Source organism: Leuciscus leuciscus (assembly GCF_965113295.1).
Source record: "Leuciscus leuciscus genome assembly, chromosome: 20".
Lineage (NCBI taxonomy): Eukaryota > Metazoa > Chordata > Actinopteri > Cypriniformes > Leuciscidae > Leuciscus > Leuciscus leuciscus.
Genome location: NC_138744.1, coordinates 23,740,981 through 23,758,306, shown reverse-complemented (window position 1 = coordinate 23,758,306; position 17,326 = coordinate 23,740,981). Strand labels below are relative to the sequence as shown.

The window sequence follows — 17,326 nt, the reverse complement described above, 5'->3', positions numbered from 1 at the left end:
AATATTGAACATGCACATTATTTAATCAGCAACAGTATACTTACTGTTACTAATACTAGTAATTACATAAAGAAAATCACTTTTTGTAGCTTTTACAAAGATGCATTATATTTAATTTATACAGTGAAGACTATGAAGTGCTGTTACATTTGATCATTCAATTGCTGTACCTGAATACAGTTAGACTTTCCTGAAAAACAGGCTAAAAATATTGCAATGTCAGTTGTTTTTTACCGTGGCCGAGAGAGCTCAACACGCTGCAACTGAAGAAAACACACACACACACACGCAAATTAAGAAAACATCTACATCAGTTTCACTACACGTGTGCTCCAAATACTCACAACAAACCAAATACAAAAACTCGCTTCAAAAGTTCACAACACAACCAAATACCGAAACGCTCTGCAAATAACACAGACCACAACGGAAATGTTTCCAGGGGACCCCAATAAGTGACGAACCTGGCTGGGACATGCTTGCAGCTCAAAGTCTATTTTATTTTATTTTATTTTATTTTATTTTATTTTATTTTATTTTATTTTATTTTATTTTATTTTACTGTATGTTCAATGTCATCAGAATACAGCACGTTTCTGTTTTTGGTCAATATCGTTATTTTTTTCAATATCGTCTAAGCCCTAATCTTTAATGATTTTTGTTATGAATTAACTTGTATCCAATTGTACAGACATTGCATAGCTTGTTTAATGCAGATCTCTTTGCAGGTATGTGACTCTGCTCCTGGAGCCAGATCCTGTACCAGTATATGCTCTTAAACTGCTGGTGTCCCTCACTGAGCACAGCTTAACCGTCAGCAGGTAACCAACGGCACAGAAAACATTCTACACACTCTGGTGGATTATTTATTTATTTAGTGAACACATTTTAGGAGGGCCTTAATTTGACAGTTTGCACGGGTACACCAAATCCCCTTCCTATCTGTATAACCCTCAAGATGAGCCCCCACACAATTCTATTGCATATTAGCCATCGCACTGTTCCATTTTTTTCTCTGGTGAGCAATGGTCTACGATCTGGTTTACTGTAAATCCAGTTCTCTAACCACAAGAAAACAGCTTGTCCTTTAATTAATAATAACTAATAATGTATTCTTACAGAACAGTATACTAAGAATATTTACAGGAGAAGTTTTGGACAAAAACACTCCTAATAGTCCCAGAGATACCAGGCAGAAGATTGTCTTGAGGCTTTTCTTTCCTGTGTGTTGCTGAACTCAACCTTATTAGATTATTGATCCTTCAAAAGTAGGTCACGTTGAGAAGAACTAAACTTCAGAGATGCCACATATAGTTTCTAACTGCATCCACAGACGCAGCTTTGTGCTGCAAAGCCAAAAAAAGCTCAAATAAAGCTGAACATGAGTTGTATAATTGTATTATTCTATAAATTTACCAAGTATTTATAAATCTATAATGAGATCATTTGTGAAAATGCTCTAAAGGCTCTAAATCTGTCAGCACAACTCTTGTGGATCTTAGCTTTGTTTGGACTAGTAGCTCACATGCTGACACCCACACACACACACACAAAATGTCATCTCTTTTGTCTTTTTAATTGTTTTCCCTGTTCTTACCACCTCTCTCTGTGGGCTGAGTGTCTGGGTGCACAGGTGAGTGTGTGTGTGTGTGTGTGTGTGTGTGTGTGTGTGTGTGTGTGTGTGTGTGTGTGTGTGTGTGTGTGTGTGTGTGTGTGTGTGTGTGTGTGTGTGTGTTTTTCTTATCTCATCCTCATCCCCCCGCTGTTTCTCTAATGGCTCCTGCTGGCCTCCTGCACATTGTCTTTCTTGGTGCTGATAGAGCTGCAGCCACACAGTTGAACTATTCAAATTGATGTCACCTATCGGAAAATGCTCGTCTGTTGCAGAGCCAACCCCCCCCCCCCCCCCCCCCCCCCCCCGTCTGCGAAGAGCTATTTCCACTCACAATAGTGAAATTAAATTGCGTTGCCTGCGCTTGATAAAGTCCTAAAAACGCAGACCTTCTCTTGATGGGTTCCAGGCGAAATGAGATTGCAAATGAGGGACATTAGCTGGTTCTGTGCCAGCACTGGTGTTCTTTTATTATCGGTTGTGATAGTAGTTCAAACTTTCCAATTATCGAGAACCTTTGGCCACTCTTGGGTTTAATAGAGACTAAAGAAAATATATGTGCTCTTAAGAGAGTTGTGCTGAACGGCTTCTCTAAAGTGTTAATTTTATCAGTACTAAGAATTTATGTCTAGTACATTAGCCATTGCTTAGACAGGGGATAATGAACTAGTTTCTAACCAGTATGTTTAGTTAAAACTCTGAGTGGGCTATGACTCATTGGCTTTTGGCTTTGGTCTGATTGACTAAAACTAAATTGAGTATTTAGTCCTTGCTAGGAGTGAGGGAGCTGTGACAAACTGATCAGACCACTGAAACTTCACAGAATCTGTTTTATTTATTTAATTTTACTTTGACAGAAAGAGCCTTTTCTGCTCTTTATTTCATCGATAGTGGAGAGCTGACAATAAACAATAGGGAAGAGTGGAAGAATGAATTCATGTGCATTACCTGGCAGGCCACACTTCCTACCTAGTCAAAAGGTTTAATGTGAATGGAATTGATTTCTAGATATCCCACAGTCAGTGTTGTGCCTGAACGCGTTCATTGAACGATAGTTCATGAACTCGTTCATATTTTGGGCGAACGTGAACTGAACGTACTCTATTACTGCCTGATGAACGTTACTGTGAACTAGTTCATTCTGGTGGCTGTGAACGGCACGCTCTCTCAGTTTAACTTCGTTCATAAGGGTGCAAGATTTCTATAGAAATGTATTTGTCCCGTTCGGAACCTCCGTTGTCCCGTTTATTGACGCTGATCTAACCACTGATGTATGACTGAATCTGATACAACAGCAACACTTGATCACGACACCGGTCATCATCCAATCACAGTCCACACTCACGCGCATCAGACCATACGAATATCAAACTCTAAATTGAGAATTAATTATTATTTTGGGACAAATAATTGTTTGATTTGCGCACAGAATCCTCCGCTGTCTGGTCGCTTCGATCCGGACTCGCGCTACCGGCAAATCCCTTTCACTGTACGACTGGGTTTTGATTTCGGCAAATCAGTTTTGACGAATTCAAACAACGTGATTATTGTGAGTCCAACATACATCCAGCCACGCAAGAAAGCATGAAATCGTCCTGAGGGAATAATATACTGATGTGATTTGCTGGCCAAGAAACATTTCTGATTATTATTAATAAAAAAATAAAAAATCAGGATTCTTTGATGAATAAAAGGTTCAAAGTAAATTTATCCGAAATAAAAAAAACGTAACATTATAAATGTACTTGCTGAATAAAAGTAGGCCATTCATTTCTTTAATTTCTTTAAAAGTAGTGTATAATTACAAAAGCTTTCTATTTCAGATTGAAATGCTATTATTTTGAACTATGGTTTGTGTGTAATATGACTTTAATCAAAACAAATGTGTTGTCTGAAAACCTTTTAAACGCATACGAACCTGAAATGACATATAGGCCTACTGTGTTATGTTGGCCTAGCCTATAGCCTACAAATATTTTGAGTGTCCCTCATTTTCCTGTAAAGAGCCATGCACGATTGTCCCGCATTTGTTTAGTTGGCAACCCTACCCTCAATGCTATGTAAACCCTGGTTGGATAAGGATTTTAAAATTGGATATAAAGATGAAATCTGACGCATAGTTTCAGTGTTAAAACTGATAACATAATTGCTGTCTGTGGTTTTGCATGGGCTGTGGCAATAATTTTGAAAAATAATAGCTTGCAGCAACATATGGAAAAAAAGAACTGAACTAGTTCATTTTTTGGAACTGTGAACTTTAGTTCAAAATTTTGAAGTTTGAACTATGAACTGAACTAGTTCATTTTAAAATTTGTGAACTGAACTTACTTTCCCAACACTGCCCACAGTCACAAATGCGTTCGAACAACCACAAAAGACTGCGCCTGCTTTCTGCCTAGTGACTTGCGTAGACATTATGGCAAGTGCGCTAGCCAAACAGAATATAAACTTTGTCACCTGAAGACCCAAGTTTGGTTTGAAGACGAAAAACGGACCAAGCACAATTAATGTTCTCTCACCATTCCTGATTTCTAATATGTACTCAAAGCATTCGGTGTGGTCTTGCAGCTGTCAGAGCTGAAACTAAAGCTGATGCTCTCCGTAAGTTTTTCCGTCGTCTCAGTGCCCGTTCATGTGTAAATTGCGCAAGCTTATTTTGTCTATTAGATTGTAAGATCTGAAAAAGCCCATACATTTACCCACCCATAGACCCTCCCCTCAAAGTAATCAGGACAGAATGGGTTAAAAGTGGACAAAAGAGACAGATTAAAACATCTGGTGTAGACAGGCCACAGTTGCTCAATGAAATTTCGTGAGCAAAATCCAGTAATTTCAATAATAATCCATGCAAATCAGGAATTACACACTTGGCCAAAACATTTCCAGATGCAGATTTCACTTTGTGTTAATTTTTTCACTCAAATTCAGCACATCGACCAACAGAATGCTGCTTGGTTTGAAAGTGACTCGCAATAGTGAAATTGAAGAGGTGCTGAAAGCAGACCAGCTCTTGATTGGTTCCAGTTGAATGCATTTATACATACTAGTGCAAAGTACCCGTGCAAAATCAGTTTTTGTGTGTGTTTTTAGTAATTGTTGGTTCGGTGTGTTTTAGTGCTCATTGTTACAATTACACAGCATAAGTTCAGTGACATTTTTATTTGTGCATGGTAGAAATCAATAAATATGGAAAATTGAACTACACGATTGAGGGAGCAGGCTACACAGTGAACTCCGAGAAAACGCTACGCTTGAGCAAATAGTTTGTGTATAGGCCAGTACAAATGATGGCCGTGAAAGAGACTGTGAACGCATTGAATAGGATATGTTTAGTTGGTGAATAGCATAGGCTACCATTACACAGTAGCGATAACATTAAGCGCACCAGAATAAAATATAATATTCAGAAATAAACAGTGTAGCTGACTTACAGATTCAGTTAACATCCACAAATGAATAAGCGCGACGATTCAGGGAGAACTCAGAGAACTACATAGGGAACTCAGAGAAAACGCTACTTAAGCACCGCTGCTTTCTTCGACCCTCTCTGTCTCTGGTCTTGCGCTGTGCTCACTCAGTGTCAGTGTGAGAGGGGGAGTGGCCAGTGGCTAGAGTGGCAAAAGTCAATGTGTGCTTCTTTTACTGATATTTAACGATATCTTTTGCATTTCTAATCCAAACAACGGCAAACTTGGCACTGCACTTACTCGTGCCCGTAGCAAGACACCTGTCAAGTTTGAAATCCATCGGAGTAACGGTTCGAGAGATATGCGAATAACAGACACACACACACAGACAGAAAGACGTTCCTGTAATTTATAGATGGATATAATATTCAGAAGTAAACAGCGTAGCTGACTTACAGATTCAGTTAACATCCACAAATGAAGAAGCGCTACGCTTGAGCAAACAGTTTGTGAATAGGCAACTACAAATGATGCCCGTGAAAGAGACTGTGGACACAATTGAATAGAATATGTTTAGTTGGTGAATAGCATAGGCTACTATTACACAGTAGTGATAACGTTAAGCGCACCAGAATGAAATATAATATTCAGAAGTAAACAGCATAGCTGACTTACAGATTCAGTTAACATCCACAAATGAATAAGCGCGTCGATTCAGGGAGCAGTGCAAAGTGCCCGTGCAAAATCAGTTTTTGTGAGCTGATCGCCGTCAAAAAAGTTCAGGAGATATTTCTTAGTGATGGCTGATTTCAACAGTTTCAATATGATAGCATTTTGAAAAAAAGTGTCATGAATTTATTGCATTTTTGGGGAAAAATAATCCGTTTTTATAATAGATCTTTGAAAATCCAAATCTGGATTTGATTTTTTTATGTTATTATAACCTAAAGATGCTATGTGAAAGTTTGAAACAGAAAATAGTGGTTTTCATCTTGCCACTTTCTTGGTAAAGAAAACACATTTTTACTCAAATTAATCAAAATGGATTTATCACGTTCTGGAACCAAACTATAATATTCAGAAGTAAACAGTGTAGCTGACTGAGTGTTTATGTCAGAATGTTTATTTTTAAACCACAACCTTCTTGGGGCTTCTTTGCAACCCTCTAATGTCAGAATGTTTATTTTTAAACCACAACCTTTTAAAAATGATATATTTAACGATATCTTTAGCATTTCTCTTCCAAACAACGTCAAACTTGGCACTGCACTTACTCGTGACGTAGCGAGACACCTGTCAAGTTTGAAATCCATCGGACTAACGGTTCGAGAGATATGTGGTTAACAGACACACACACAGACAGACACACACACAGACAGACGTTTCTGTAATTTATAGATAGATATTTAACGATATATTTTGCATTTCTAATCCAAACAACGTCAAACTTGGCACTGCACTTACTCGTGCCCGTAGCAAGACACCTGTCAAGTTTGAAATCCATCGGAGTAACGGTTCGAGAGATATGCGAATAACACTTTTGTTGCCAGCTATTTTGACAATAATGGCTGTATGTTGAGTTATTTTCAGAGGACAGTAAATATATACTGCTATACAAGCAGCACATTGATTACTCTAAAATATGTCCAAGTTTAATTTCTATAGTATTGTCCCTTGAGAATATATACTAAAATGTTTGCTGAAATTTGAAGGGTGTATTCACTTCCGTGAGATACTGTATAATAGTTTTGTGAAGTTACCAATAACATACAACAGATACAAGAACAATTTAAAGTTAATATTAATTAAATACATGTTAAATGGTGGTAATTTTATTATTATTATTATTATTATTATAATGTATGTGCTGGTGTAGATGAGGTGATGTCTTTCAACACCAATGGTAGTGTCTTTATTGCTGCTGTGAAGGATGACACCCTCTGCTAGCGGTATATTGGACAGGACGTGCGGTGTGTGGGAGCTGTCTGTGTCCATGGTGCTCAGGCATGTGGAAGTGTCACGATTTGTTTGTATGTGTGACTGGCTATTATTCTCTCAGCACTGTTTATGTGGGCAGCTCTCGACTGAAAGGATGTGTGGGCATAGCAGTTGCTCTGGCTACAAACGCTGGCCCCTGACAACATTGTACATCCACTGAACGAACGAGACAGAGATGGACGGATGGATGGTTGCTGTGTTTGGAATCTATGTAATGGATCTATTTGTTAGTACACTAGAACAACAGAAATCTCAGAGGTCTACCAGGGAGAAATCACAACCTATGACGGCTCTGATAGTGTCTTGGCCCCAGGAGGGCCGATGGTGCCAGTAAATGTCGGGTGCCGTTCCAAAAGAGTGAAGGGGGAGTGAGGACCGCATAGCAGAAGCTCTCTTCACTGACTGATTGGAGATCGGATGCAAAGGTTGCCTGCAAGCGTAAAGATTATGTGCATACGTTCTCTTATTAAATGCTTTAGTGTCTTTGGCTGACATTTACCTGTGTAAATGCCAATCTCGGCACTACCTGTTTCCGTGAAAATGCTACTTTGCACCGTTAAAATCACTCTTAGATACAAACGAAAAGTTGAGGCATTCATTATTTTCTGAGTTAAGACCTAGCGGCCTCGTTTTAGAGACAGGGAAAGACAAGATGTAGGATTGAGATTTGAGATGCCTGTAATGGCTGGACTGAACCTTATCTCTGCTGATGGGATGTTGATTTTGTCACAAATTTGTCAACATCACCAATTACATCAGCTTCATTGTTAGTGTGGATGATATCTGTCCTGAATTGACAGACCACACTGGCTGGTTAACTCTCTACAGTCCAGAGCATGTGAATGATATTCCACTCTATGCCAGTGTGCTCCACTCAATCGTTCACAGCCCACGCTTACGCTCACCGGTAAAATGAAGTCTCTCAAATCCCGCTCCGACATTGAAGGGGTCCTGTTATGCTTTTCCACTTTTTTAACTTTAGTTAGTGTGTAATGTTGCTGTTTGAGCGTAAAAAAAGATCTGCAAGGTTACAAAGCTCAAAGTCCACTCCAAAGAGAGATATTTTATTTAACTTTTCAAGATCCTTTTCAAGAACTACAACGAATGGTTCATTTGGATTACAACATGATTCTTCCGAATCTTATGAAGTCACAATGTTCCTCATTTAAATAATCTGTGTCCATGGAATAAGCAAGAAAGGTGTGAGGCCTGGTTGAGCTGCATTAGAGAAGACAGTGTTGTGGCTATATCAAAGAGACACTGTTTTTTTGTTTTTGTTTTTTTTTTACAGCGTTTCCAAAACTCCTTTGTTTGACCTTCCTAGGCTGACAAACTTAGAGTGGTTAAAATTTCTTTTAAACACTGTTCCTGAACATTTTAACACCAACGTTTATCTGTGCGCTGCACATTTTATGGAGAACAGCTTGTTTTCTGTTGCTTTGTAAGCTCTTGCTTTTGTAAGACGGTTCACCGCTCCTTAATAATAATAATAATAATTCATTACATTTATATAGCGCTTTTCTCTGCACTCAAATCGCTTTACATAGAAGGGGGAATCTCCTCAATCACCACCAATGTGCCGCATCCACTTGGATGATGCGACGGCAGCCATATTGCGCCAGAACGCCCACCACACACCAGCTTACTGGTGGAGAGGAGACAGTGATGAAGCCAATCAGTGTATGGGGATGATTAGGAGGCCATGATGGACAGAGGCCACTGGGCAAATTTGGCCAGGATGCCGGGGTTACACCCCTACTCTTTCGAAAGACATCTGGGATTTTTAATGACCACAGAGAGTCAGGACCTCGGTTTAACATATCATCCGAAGGACGGTGCTCTTCGACAGTATAGTGTCCCCGTCACTATACTGGGGCATTAGGACCCACACAGACCACAGGGTGAGCACCCCCTGCTGGCCTCACTAACACCTCTTCCAGCAGCAACCTGGTTTTCTCAGGAGGTCTCCCATCCAGGTACTAACCAGGCTCAGCCCTGCTTAGCTTCACTGGGCAACCAGTCTTGGGCTACAGGCTGACATGGCTGCTTCCCCATTTTCCTAAGGAAGCTGACATGGCTTCCTTAGGAAAATTAACCATGGTTTTGTGATCGATAACTATTTGTATTCCCTTAGTTTTCCATCAAATATCATGATTAAATGGTGGATAACATTGTATCTATAATGTATAAGAAAACACCAAAAAACATACCACTCTGTAACGTCCTGTGAATTCCGTGCTTGCAAAGTTTAACTTGGAGGCAAAGGTGTAAATAGAAAAGTATACTTGAGATGAAATGAGAGGTGACAAAACTAAATATAAATCAAGGTAAATATCACACCTGTACTAAATATTTTTAGTGTGCTTCATGTCTGATAAAGATGTGATTTTGTCAAATAATTAAAAAAAATTGTGTCAATATAATTTATTGGTGTTTAAATAATACATAAAATGCAAACTATGAAATTGGCAAGAGTCATTTAATTTTGACATTTTATTACAAAAATGTTCAGAATGTCAGTTCTTTCACTGTCATAACACAAAATCCTGTCAAACACAACATATTCTTTGAGATGTTGTTAAAATGCCATTTTGGTGGGATCTTTCATGACTTTTAGAAAATTAAAGATAAATCTGACCTTGTCTGCCATATGGGAATGTGTTTAATTGTCACAATGCCCTTAAAATTGTCCAAAAAATAGCTTTATTTTCTTTAAGCAAAATATGACTTATCATTCCTTCAGATTTTGGGGTGATGGATGACCCAAACATTGCATGACATTCATCCGTAACCTGACACACAGTCCATCTCTTATGTGGGCCACGATCACTTTATCCAGGTATGGGTTTTGCAGTGAAAAACTGTTTCTCTGGATACCTAGGATAGGAATGTGTAAGTGGACCAATAACCTGGTTGGTCTGAAAGCTGTGTAAGTGAAAAGCTCAGTATTTTTTGTCACCCACTCTGTTGACCTCATTTACCTCTGCAAACGCCTGTCATTCAGAAAGATGGATGAGTGATCCTAGTCACTGGGCTGCTTGCCTATTAAAGACCTAATGGAGCACATACCGGGCACAAATAAGCCTTCGCTGAGAAAAGGCCACAATTCCTCTCCCTTTCTCTGGTGTGTCATGATAAAATGGCCCTATTCATTATGCCTGCTTACTCTGTTGTGCCCAGAGTGTGTGTGTGTGTGTGTGTGTGTGTGTGTGTGTTTTGAATTGGCTTTTGTGTTTTGTTGGTAATTGTAGGGGTAATGATGTTTGTTGGAAGTAGAGCGCAGACAGATGAGAGATCATTGACTGTTCTGAATAAACATACTGGAGAAAGTGCACGACAGTGAACACTTGACTGTACTGATTGCTCGATGTGCATCACTGTTCTGTCAATGGACTCCATGTACCGTGAGTGACGGTGAATGAATTGATGTTTGCTGCAGATAATCTATTCTTGGTATGTTGAATAGTTTCTTTGGTGCATATTAACTGTGTTTGAGCTGTGGCCTAGTGGTTTATGCAAATTGTTAGACACGTTGAGCTGGAGCTCTTGTGGAAGATGCAAATTCTAGTTCAGCTTTTCTGTTTTTACTGTATACGAGCGGTATTCAAATGGCGGACGTGGTCCGGTTCTGGACCCCGGCTTGTTTCCATTTGGAGCGTATGAATAATTGCGCCATTTTACCGTTTCTACAGATAAAAAGTGAGCAGCGGTTCACATCACAACCGCTCAGGGCCATTTACGGTAATGATCTTTCGTCACTACATCCTTTAATATTTTTAATCTAGAGCCAAATGTGCTTCATTCAAGCCTTTTCCGCTACATTCGCATTGATGATGCAGTTACAGGGAGAGTTCACCTAAAAATTTAAATTGACATTACTTGTCCTCAAGTTGTTTCAAATCTGTATGAGATTATTTTTTCTGTTGAACACAAAAGAAGTTATTTTAAAGATTAAGAGTAGGAAAAAACAAACTATTTTGTGTTCAACAGAAGAAAGAAACTCATACAGAGGATGAGTAAATGATGACAGAATTTTTCATTGTTGGGTTAACTATCCCTTTAACAACAGTAGCAGAAACACGATGAGCAGCAAAATAGACATGTTTGCTAAAATGCTGCAGAAAACAAGAATGCAGCAAATATAATTATTTTTATCTGTCATAACCGACCATTAACCCTCTGGGGTCTAAGGTGTTTTTGGGGTCCTTGAGATGTTCTGACATGCCCTGACATTTGTGCTTTTTTCAGTTGCTTATAAACATATTAATGGCAAAGGTGTAATTACACTCTATTTAGCACAAACAGGGCTATCATAATATGTGAGCAACATGTATGTACATGTTTGTATTTTTGAGAGAATAATGTTTATGCATGGTTATGTTGTCGCCTAGAGTTTTTCTTCAAAATGATGTGAAAATCATCCTACCTAATCATTCACATAAAACAATACATTGATTTAAATTTTGCAAGACACTTTATGTTTGGAAAGGCCATATGCGAGTGGGCGTCAACGATCATGCATATTTAGTGGTTCACACCTGAGGAGACAATGGGGCCCGCATACTTAATGAGCCATTCATTCAGGTGTGTCACTGAGCCACAAGAAAAAATACAAGAGCTATATATATATATATATATATATATATATATATTCTATATATATATTCTATTCACAGTTGGAAGCATCTCATTTTATTTTTTATATATATATATATATATTCTACCAAATTGGTTCACAGTTGGAAGCATCTCATTTTATTTTTCCATGTCTAGTAATTGTGCAGTTAATTCTCATACTGTATTTTCAGTTTTGGAATATGTATCCTCTCCCCAAATTTGTCACTAATAAAACACAATAAAAATTATTTAAAGAAAAGTTTACATCTACCTTGTAAATATATTTTTTATTAAAAAGGTTACAATTACAACAACAATTCAAGTGCAATCTTTCAAATCTAAAGTATACATTTTATATCATACATATTTCAAAGTTAAGGATTCATTACTTTGAATATAGCCTAGGCTACATTGGGAAAAACACTAATAACATATTATTTGATTACTTTATTTTTGACAAAACATACTATATTTAACATATGAGCAAAAATTGGCAAACAAAAGCTTATTTGAGGTGGCAAATATTTTACAGTAAAAATTTATAATCTATCCAAAACTAGTCAACGAAATGTTGTCTTTCATATGTCTGTAACATAGGTCTTTCGTTTATATAAGAAATATAAATGTTAATTTGCAGTTTAATACGTTGCTTATACAAATACATTTTATTTCAACATATTTCGACATATTTGCGAGCGCGCATCTCTGCCATTCATTCATTCACACACAGAAAACGCGATTCACTTGAGAATGAAAAAAAACTTACCACAGTATTCTCAGGATCCGTTGCTCCTCGAAATACCAGCACTTCTGAGGTACATTTTCCATTATTCCTCACAGCGCCGCGAGACAGTGTAAACAAGTACAATGATCTGAATAAACTTGATGTGTTTTCTCGAGCTGATATGTGGGCGTTCACAGTTTGTATGGGATCGCCTCAGTCATTTGCGTTTGAATAGCGCGCGCTCTCCGTGGGCGGAGTCACATTAAAAATAATTAGCTGAGAAGAGAACGACTGACATCTCTCTCTTTTCATACAGATTACATAAACTGAGAATATTTGTTTTTTATAAAGATTACTTCATTTAAAAGGAGAGAATTCAAGCTTCATGCCTGTATGTCTGTATGCCTGTTTGACTGAGTATTCGCTGAGTTACAGTTCATTTTCGGACACGTTTCAGAATTGACTTCACTGACAGAGAGGAGGCAGAACTCGCATCATGTTTATTTTTCTTTATTTGGCGAAAAGCACAACACTTTGTTTTTATTATGAGTATACACAAAAAAAAATACACACTTAACAGGATCGATTGATGTATAACACAAGCATGTAAGCTAAAAATTTATATTTTTTATTTATTTATTTTTTGCATTGATAAGGAAAAAAACGAGCCTATCGTGCCGGCCTCAGGGCGTTAACTAAACCAGGTTTGTAACAAGTTAACGCACCTTTTCACTTTTTTTCTTTTTTCTTTTCATATATTGAATATTATTAATCAGCATATTAAGAGCATTTCATAATAAACAATGTAATACTTTGGAAAAAAATATTTAGAGATGGCAAGGGAAGACAAAACATTTTTTATTATTGAAATTGCTAGTTATTTTCTAGTTTTGTTTTGTGCTCATGATGAAAGTATTTATTATTAGATCATGGACTTTGTTTGTTTTTAGTAGTTTATTACTTTGAGCAAAACATAAAAATGGTCCATACTTTTCTTTAAAAGTAAACCCTGCACCCCTAGCATGTTTTCTCAGTCCCAAGGCCTTCTATGTGCCATACACACAAGTGTCTAAATGTAAAAAAAAAAAATGTAGCCTGATAAAACATCTTAGCGTACCTTTTTGTATTCATATCCAGTTGGGAGAGGAAAAAAATAAATACATTTTTAACGGTACTACAGCTGTTCCGATTGGAAACGTATAACTGTCTATGTATAGTTGTCCAGACCTCCAGTGGGAAGGAAATATAGAGACCGGACCTCTTGGAACTTTAATTGAATATCCCTGCTGTATATTATATCTGCAAGAATAGCAAAAAGGCCTAAATGTTTTCCACAGAATACATAATAAGTGTAGTTTAGCTTGTCCTAAATTCCTGTTGTAACAGGATATAACTATCTATAAATTACAGAAATGTCTGTCTGTCTGTCTGTCAGTCAGTGTGTCTGTATGTCTGTTATTCGCATATCTCTCGAACCGTTAGTCCGATGGATTTCAAACTTGACAGGTGTCTCGCTACAGGCACGAGTAAGTGCAGTGCCAAGTTTGAAGTTGTTTGGATTAGAAATGCAAAATATATCGTTAAATATATCAGTAAAAGAAGCACTTGGAAGGTTGTGGTTTAAAAATAAACATTCTGACATTAGAGGGTTGTATCGGTCAAAGAAGCCCCAAGAAGGTTGTGGTTTAAAAATAAACATTCTACATAAACACTCTGTCAGCTACACTGTTTACGTCTGAATATTATTTTTTATTCACGCCCATCATTTGTAGTAACCTATTCACAAACTGTTTGCTCAAGCGTAGCATTTTTTCGGAGTTCACTGTGTAGCCTGCTCCCTGAATCGTCGAGTTCACGGTTCAGTTCAATTTTATTTATATAGCACATTAAAAACAATCATAATTGACCAAAGTGCTTCACAAGATCCAACAAAGAAACAAAAACAAATTATTATACAGACAATATCACACAAAGTACAAACAAAATAACCAACAGGTCAAGATATCAAAGCTCAACTAGAATTGAAAGCCAAAGCATAGTAATGCGTCTTAAGCAAGGACTTGAATATTTCAATAGTCTGAGCTTTCCTTACATAAACTGGTAGACTATTCCAGATATTAGGAGCAGCCACTGCAAACGCTCTGTCACCTTTGTTTTTTAGCCTAGATCTGGGCACATCGAGGAGCATCTGGTCGGAAGACCTCAGTACTTTGACAGGTGTGTGGACATGTAGAAGCTCCAACCCAAGGCGACAACCCACTTAAGATTTAAAAAAATCACTGTGTAGCCTGCTCCCTGAATCGTCGCGCTTATTCATTTGTGGATGTTAACCTGTTAAGCTGCAACGCCACTTTTGAAAAATCCCCAGAAATGACATACCCAAACTGAAACAGATACAGTTCATGAACCCTTTGCACTAAAAGCACAAGTATGATCTCATTTGAAAGCTGACACCTGGTAGTTTATTGTAAATGTAGAATTAATTATTGTCATTATGAAAAAACATTTTTTAAATAGCTTCAAAGTTTTGTAAAGTTATTAGAAATTTATTTTTATGAAACATCTTCATGAAAATAAAATTGAAGTGAGCACTGTAGCAATCTAGAAATGCAGTGCAGCTAAAGCCATATGTGTGACCATGGTATATTTAAAATCTGAAAATGATAAGTCTAAAACTCTGTATTAAGTTAAATGTTTTTCAAGATCATGTCAAATTACTTTATTTTGATTAGACTCTAAAAATGCTACTGATGTTTAGTCATCATCTGAGTCATCTATTCAGTCTATTGTCTCTATTGTTTTGTGGTGCAAACGAGCCCCATTCAGTCTCAGTCTCCCCCTGCACACATTCACACACCTCCAGCCTGGTTATGGCTCTAAATATGCATATCTTTTGTCTGCATTATAGTTACTAACGACTGGCTATTCACAGGCTATTCATAGGGTTTCAATCCCTAATTTATTTTATCAAAGTTCTCACTTACATTTGAAACTGTATCAAATGCACTAAACATTTCAGTAAGCATTACTCTTTAGAAAAAAAAAATCATAAAAGAATAACTTCTAGGTGGCAGGTGCACCTGAGCTAGCTAGCATGTTAGCTTAGCACACCATCAATACACGACCATTTATGAGATTAAAACCATGTTTGTGCTCCAAACTTACTTTATAACGCAAGTCGAGTGTTTTAAATAATCTTCTGTGATCTAATTTGGCTTCAGATAAAAAAAAATCAGACAGAAAATATATTATTTATAGTATATATGAACGATGATAGTCTATATCGATTAGCATTACATTATAAATATAATCTATTATTATAAAAAATACCTGGCATTGCTTGAAGAACACAGGCAAATCAAATATCATTGCAATCCTGTTTATTGTCTTCAAAACGTCTGTATCTGCATATTACAGCGATCTCTGTGTTAGCTTTGTGTGTAGCTGCTATCAGTGACGTCCTGGAATGTCACATGATTATGTCTCTTCTTCATGTTCCATATATGGAGTATTATTGTGCGTATAGCACCCTCAGGCTATTGGTATGAATTGAAAACACAGCACATCTCAGTAAGAAGCGCTCATAATGATTACATCGACGCATTTGGGTATAAATTCAATAAATATTATTCATGTCTATAGAAATATGATGTGAATCTATGAGAATATCAATATTTCTCCAAGTCTGCACATTTTTTTAGCTAAAAGCCCTGAGGGACGTTGTTTTGTGAAGCACTGTCATGACGACAGCACAGAGTTTTTTTTATGAATGGACCAGCTGACACTCGTAATAGGGGTTATGCGCAACATACTTCCGGGTTCTACAAAACAGATATAACTACTTCCGGTCGTCAGCTACTGAGGTAAACACAGCGTAGGAATGGCGACCTTTTATAGCCGGTGTTTACAGGAGCTAAGTTACCCATTCTATCCATTTCAGATGTACATCGTATTGCCAAACGGACTTCCAGACCCCCCGAGTACTCCGTTAGATAAAGGATTCAAGTTTTACGCCTCCTCATTTATTCATAATTATGAAGGTATGTAAGTTAGTATGTAGCTTTTGCTAATGGCACCCGATGTAGAGTTAGCTAACTATCAGTAAGTTAGTTTAGACTTGTATGCTATCACAGTAGTTTAACCTTTTATATTTGCTTGCAGACGATTAAAACAATCAAATGAAGACTGCATTTTATTTTTTATATATAAAAAAAATTCTGATACTTAAGCATTCGTGACATTTTAATTAAAACAGAAATAAGAATTGTTTTCTAATAAAGCGAAAAATAAGTTACCTCAGAGATCACCTACTGCTGCAGATGCGTACGGTAGTGCAAACCGGAAATGCTTATACCTGTTTTCCGGTTCGAACGTTGGGCGTTCCGCATAACCCCTATTCATATTAAAGGGATCGACGCATTTTTTCATTTCATAACTCCTGACACAAATTAAGACATAACTGTCACTATAAGTTTCTCAGAATACAATAGTTGTCAAACACTGAAACTTGAGTCTTATATATTTTTAATGATGTATAGTTTGTCAAGATATAACATTAAATCTGATAGTAACTTTGAACTAAATAAATAAAAAAACGCTTCAGTGCGCCGACGCACTGGTGAAGCTTAACAGGTTAACTGAATCTGTAAGTGACCTACGCTGTTTACTTCTGTATATTATATCTATCTATAAATTACGGGAACGTCTTTCTGTCTGTGTGTGTCTGTGTCTGTGTTTGTGTGTGTGTGTTTGTGTGTGTTATTATCATATCTCGAACTGTTACTGTGCGTTCACACCGGACGCGAATAGCTCGTCAAATTCCCGCCTGCCATGTCTAGTTATATGCTTGACCATTTTGTGTCCATTCGCGCGTCAAGAGCGAAATTGACGCGTGTAAAAACAAAAGTTTGAAGCGAAATTTACGCGCGTCTCACGTAAATTCAGAGGCAAAAGTTTTGAAACCCGTTG

The 17,326-nt window shown here is 37.4% G+C and overlaps 1 protein-coding gene across 1 annotated transcript in view; it reads left to right on the top strand.

The window, feature by feature from the left end:
• ulk4 (unc-51 like kinase 4) overlaps window positions 1–17,326 on the top strand; it is a 321,586-nt gene that overhangs the window by 182,406 nt on the left and 121,854 nt on the right. The window contains exon 30 of the mRNA XM_082150256.1: window positions 729–821. Within this exon, the coding sequence (XP_082006382.1) occupies window positions 729–821 (93 nt within the window). The remainder of the gene's footprint in view (window positions 1–728; window positions 822–17,326) is intronic.